General features: G+C 47.9%; 1 protein-coding gene across 1 annotated transcript; it reads right to left on the minus strand.

The window, feature by feature from the left end:
- Positions 1–3,281: 3,281 nt before the first annotated feature.
- Positions 3,282–4,484, minus strand: LOC133259487 (uncharacterized; the record flags this gene model as incomplete). Its single annotated transcript, XM_061437056.1, has 1 exon — positions 3,282–4,484. A coding segment is annotated over exon 1 (1,032 nt), but the record flags the coding sequence as incomplete, so codon positions are not given.
- Between the last annotated feature and the right edge of the window lie 1,678 nt (positions 4,485–6,162).

Below are 6,162 nucleotides of genomic sequence, written 5' to 3' on the forward strand. Positions count from 1 at the left end.
ATAAGAAAATGGAGGCTCAGAGGGGTTAAGTGACTTGCCCAAGGTCACACAGCTGGAAAGTGGTGAACTATGATTCTGAACTCCCAAAGTTTGGCTCCTCAATCCAGACCCTTATCCTCTCACTGGGCTGCCTGGCCTTTCGGGTGCTCTCTCTGCCCTCAGTAGCCCCCAAGTCCCTCTTCATCCAGTAGGTTTCTCCCTCTCTCCTTTCCTCTGCCCCCATCTCCCTTCCCTCATTTCTGCAGCCAGAGTGGCCTTAAGGAAGGTCAGCTTCCTTCAAAGACACACTGCATTTCAGCCAGCTCCCATTGCTGAAGGCACCTCCTAAACTCTTTAAAATTTATTTATCTAATTAAAAACCTCTCAGCAGCCCAACACACTGGAAGATTTCATTTTTAACCAACACACAGTCAACCCAACCTGTCTGGGCAGGGCAGTCCCATCCCAGGAGCATCACCCCCACCGGGCCTTGGGAGGCCAGGGTGACCAGAACAGCCATCCCCGCCCACAAAGTCAGCGCCAGCCAGCTGCGTTTCCGGCCAGTGAACCTGCCACTCAAAGCCCCCTTTTTAATTAGCTCCATATCTCAGGCGGCCGGAGCACGTGGGCAAACTTCTGTCTGACTTCACTGCGAAGCCCAAGCACATCCCAGTTTGCTTTCTAAGAATAGAAGCGGGGCTGGGGGAGGGAGGAGGCTGGGATCTAAAAATGAATTTGCAACCCAGAGCAAAACAACCCAGCCGAGGAGAGGGGAGAGAAAGCAACACACATGCCCGCAGCCCGGCCCGGTGGGGGCTGTCTGCTGCCATCCCGGGTGTGAATCGCGGGCCTGGCAGTCTGCCCAACTGTCTGGCAGGGACGGGGGTGGGGGGCGGTGCGGCTCATGCCAGGAGCAGGCAGCTGGGGACACCCATGGGAGTCTGGATGTTTTCTGGGCTGCTTGGTTTTCCCCAGTAGACAGCAGTGACTCACAGGCTTGCAGGCTGGGCTCAAGGGTTCAGGAGAGCCCCAGATGTTGCATGAGGTTTCAGGCACCCAGGGGCCAGATGCCTGGGGGGCAAGGGGTGAGATTCCACCCTCACCCCGGTTAGGCTCCACTTAGGAATTGATGGAGGTGGCAAACTTACCTGCTAAACATAACAAAATCAGGAACAACAAGAATAATTATAACAGCTCCTGTTTATTGAGGTTTCACCCTGCCCATCACTGCTTTAAACACTTAGCCTGAAAAAGCCGATCTGAGCCTCATGACAACCGTGTTGGGGATGAGCTACTCTTGACCCCCTTCTACTGATGAAGAAACTGAGGCCTGGGAGTTTGTCTCATGTCCAAGGTTGGTCACATGCTCAGGAAAAGGTACCCAAGGATCGGAACCCAGGTGAGCCTCAGGCGTGGCCTGGGCCCTTCACGTCTCAGCAACAGCATCTCATTCCTACCCCAAGCGATGCCGCCCCAGCCCAGAGGGCACTGCTGTAGGCCAAGGACCACCAGAGGCCGACTACTGTCAGGGAGATGCTGCTGAGACGTGAAGGGCCCAGGCCACGCCTGAGGCTCACCTGGGTTCCGATCCTTGGGTACCTTTTCCTGAGCATGTGACCTTGGACGTGGAACAAACCCCCAGACCTCAGTTTCTTCATCAGTAGAAGGGGGTCAAGAGTAGCTCATCCCCAGTGAGGCTGTCAGGGGTCCCTGGACCCAGCATCAAGTAAAAGACTACACAGAGAGGGCTCTTCCCTTTCCATTGTCTCTCATCTTTTCTAGTGAGATCCGTTACGGACACACTCTCCGTGGGGTGTTAGCTTGTGGCTTGTCCTGAACACCACCCCCACTCAGCCCTTACTAGGCTCCCTCCGGGACAAAGAGAGCAGACTAGCACCCCCTAGATGTTGATGACGCTTTGTTTTCTTTGTATTTCTTTTTCCATCTTTACAAAGAGTGACCCCAAATTTCCTTTTAAGGTCTTGATACTGAAGTTCGCTTTTAAGATAAACTCAGTTTTGAAAGCAAGTCCAGTGTTTTAGAGACAGATACTGAAATATTTATGGATGAAATGACATGATGTCTAGGATTCGCTTCAAAATAACTGGGCATGAGGGTAGACTCTGAGTAAAGGTACATAAAGATTGGCCATGAGCTGAAGTTTTTTGATGCTAAGCTATTGGGTAGAATAGTATATTAAGTATAATTCTAAATATGTTTTATATATAATTTTAGATAAAATGTATTAAAAAGTTAATATACTAAAAGTTGGTAAAGAAACTGCCTGCAATGCAGGAGACTCCACTTTGATTCCTGGGTCGGGAAGATCCGCTGGAGAAAGGATAGACAACCCACTCCAGATTTATAATAATATAATATTTATAGTACGCTAATATATTTATTATAACATCAGATCAGATCAGTCACTCAGTCGTGTCCGACTCTTTGGGACCCCATGAATCGCAGCACGCCAGGCCTCCCTGTCCATCACCAACTCCCGGAGTTCACTCAGACTCACATCCATCAAGTCAGTGATGCCATCCAGCCATCTCATCCTCTGTCGTCCCCTTCTCCTCCTGCCCCCAATCCCTCCCAGCATCAGAGTCTTTTCCAATGAGTCAACTCTTTGTATGAGGTGGCCAAAGTACTGGAGTTTCAGCTTTAGCATCATTCCTTCCAAAGAAATCCCAGGGCTGATCTCCTTCAGAATGGACTGGTTGGATCTCCTTGCAGTCCAAGGGACTCTCAAGAGTCTTCTCCAACACCACAGTTCAAAAGCATCAATTCTTCAGTGCTTAGCCTTCTTCACAGTCCAAACTCTCACATCCATACATGATCACAGGAAAAACCATAGCCTTGACTAGACGGACCTTGGTTGGCAAAGTAATGTCTCTGCTTTTTAATATGCTATCTAGGTTGGTCTTAACTTTCCTTCCAAGGAGTAAGCGTCCTTTAATTTCATGGCTTCAGTCACCATCTGCAGTGATTTTGGAGCCCCCAAAAATAAAGTCTGACACTGTTTCCACTGTTTCCTCATCTATTTCCCATGAAGTGATGGGACCGGATGCCATGATCTTCGTTTTCTGAATGTTGAGCTTTAAGCCAACTTTTTCACTCTCCACTTTCACTTTCATCAAGAGGCTTTTTAGTTCCTCTTCACTTTCTGTCATAAGGGTGGTGACATCTGCATATCTGAAGTTACTGATATTTCTCCCGGCAATCTTGATTCCAGCTTGTGTTTCTTCCAGTCCAGCGTTTCTCATGATGTACTCCACATATAAGTTAAATAAACAGGGTGACAATATACAGCCTTGACGAACTCCTTTTCCTATTTGGAACCAGTCTGTTGTTCCATGTCCAGTTCTAACTGTTGCTTCCTGACCTACACATAGGTTTCTCAAGAGGCAGGTCAGGTGGTCTGGTATTCCCATCTCTTTCAGAATTTTCCACAGTTTATTGTGATCCACACAGTCAAAGGCTTTGGCACAGTCAATAAAGCAGAAATAGATGCTTTTCTGGAACTCTCTTGCTTTTTCCATGATCCAGTGGATGTTGGCAATTTGATCTCTGGTTCCTCTGCCTTTTCTAAAACCAGCTTGAACATCAGGAAGTTCACGGTTCATGTATTGCTGAAGCCTGGCTTGGAGAATTTTGAGCATTACTTTACTAGCATGTGAGATGAGTGCAATTGTGCGGTAGTTTGAGCATTCTTTGGCATTGCCTTTCTTTGGGATTGGAATGAAAACTGACCTTTTCCAGTCCTGTGGCCACTGCTGAGTTTTCCAAATTTGCTGGCATATTGAGTGCAGCACTTTCACAGCATCATCTTTCAGGATTTGGAATAACTCAACTGGAATTCCATCACCTCCACTAGCTTTGTTCGTAGTGATGCTTTCTAAGGCCCACTTGACTTCACATTCCAGGATGTCTGGCTCTAGGTCAGTGATCACACCATCGTGATTATCTGGGTCATGGAGATCTTTTTTGTACAGTTCTTCTGTGTATTCTTGCCATCTCTTATTAATATCTTCTGCTTCTGTTAGGTCCATACCATTTCTGTCCTTTATCGAGCCCATCTTTGCATGAAATGTTCCTTTGGTATCTCTGATTTTCCTGAAGAGATCCCTAGTCTTTCCCATTCTGTTGTTTTCCTCTATTTCTTTGCATTGATCGCTGAAGAAGGCTTTCTTATTTCTTCTTGCTATTCTTTGGAACTCTGCATTCAGATGTTTATATCTTTCCTTTTCTCCTTTGCTTTTCACTTCTCTTCTTTTCACAGCTATTTGTAAGGCCTCCCCAGATAGCCATTTTGCTTTTCTGCATTTCTTTTCCATGGGAATGGTCTTGATCCCTGTCTCCTGTACAATGTCACGAACCTCATTCCATAGTTCATCAAGTACTCTGTCTATCAGATCTAGGCCCTTAAATCTATTATTTCTCACTTCCACTGTATAATCACAAGGGATTTGATTTAGGTCATACCTGAATGGTCTAGTGGTTTTCCCTACTTTTTCAATTTCAGTCTGAATTTGGCAATAAGGAGTTCATGATCTGAGCCACAGTCAGCTCCTGGTCTTGTTTTTGCTGACTGTATAGAGCTTCTCCATCTTTGGCTGCAAAGAATATAATCAATCTGATTTCGGTATTGACCATCTGGTGATGTCCATGTGTAGAGTCTTCTCTTGTGTTGTTGGAAGAGGGTGTTTGTTATGACCAGTGCGTTTTATTGGCAAAACTCTATTAGTCTTTGCCCTGTTTCATTCCGTATTCCAAGGCCAAATTTGCCTGTTACTCCAGGTGTTTCTTGACTTCCTACTTTTGCATTCCAGTCCCCTATAATGAAAAGGACATCTTTTTGGGGTGTTAGTTCTAAAAGGTCTTGTAGGTCTTCATAGAACCGTTCAACTTCAGCTTCTTCAGCGTTACTGGTTGGGGCATAGACTTGGATTACTGTGATATTGAATGGTCTGCCCTGGAAACGAACAGAGATCATTCTGTCGTTTTTGAGATTGCATCCAAGTACTGCATTTCGGACTCTGTTGTTGACCATGATGGCCACTCCATTTCTTCTGAGGGATTCCTGCCCAAAGTAGTAGATATAATGGTCATCTGAGTTAAATTCACCCATTCCAGTCCATTTCAGTTCGCTGATTCCTAGAATGTCGACTTTCACTCTTGCCATCTCTTGTTTGACCACTTCCAATTTGCCCTGATTTATGGACCTGACATTCCAGGTTCCTATGCAATATTGCTCTTTACAGCATTGGACCTTGCTTCTATCACCAGTCACATCCACAGCTGGGTATTCTTTTTGCTTTGGCTCCATCCCTTCATTCTTTCTGGAGTTATTTCTCCACTGATCTCCAGTAGCATATTGGGCACCTACTGACCTGGGGAGTTTCTCTTTCAGTATCCTATCATTTTTGCCTTTTCATACTGTTCACGGGGTTCTCAAGGCAAGAATACTGAAGTGGTTTGCCATTCCCTTCTCCAGTGGACGACATTCTGTCAGATCTCTCCACCATGACCTGCTCGTCTTGGGTTGCCCCACCAGCATGGCTTAGTTTCATTGAGTTAGACAAGGCTGTGATCCTAGTGTGATTAGATTGACTAGTTTTCTGTGAGTATGGTTTCAGTGTGTTTGCCCTCTGATGCCCTCTTGCAACACCTACCGTCTTACTTGGGGTTCTCTTACCTTGGGCGTGGGGTATCTCTTGACGGCTGCTCCAGCAAAGCACAGCCATTGCTCCTTACCTTGGACGAGGGGTATCTCCTCACTGCCGCCCTTCCTGACCTTCAACGTGAGATAGCTCTTCTAGGCCCTCCTGCACCCGCGCAGCCACGGCTCCTTGGACGTGGTGTTGGTCCCCCCGGCCACCGCCCCTGGCCTCGGGCCTGGGGTTGCTCCTCCCGGCCACCACCCCTGGCCTCGGGCTTGGGGCGTGGGGCATCTCCTCCCGGCCACCGCCCCTGACCTCGGACGCGGGGTATCTCCTCTCGGCCGCCCCCACTGACCTCGGACGCGGGGTAGCTCCTCTCGGCCGTTCCTGCTCCGTCACAGTCTGGTACTCTCGGCCGCTGCCCCTGACCTCGGACGTGGGGTAATTCCTCTTGGCCGCCGCCCTTCAGGCATGGGGTCCTCCCAGCTTCTGCTCCTGACCTCAGATGTGGGGTGACTCCTCT

This window comes from Bos javanicus, chromosome 13, assembly GCF_032452875.1.
Source record: "Bos javanicus breed banteng chromosome 13, ARS-OSU_banteng_1.0, whole genome shotgun sequence".
In the NCBI taxonomy this organism is placed as follows: Eukaryota; Metazoa; Chordata; class Mammalia; order Artiodactyla; family Bovidae; genus Bos; species Bos javanicus.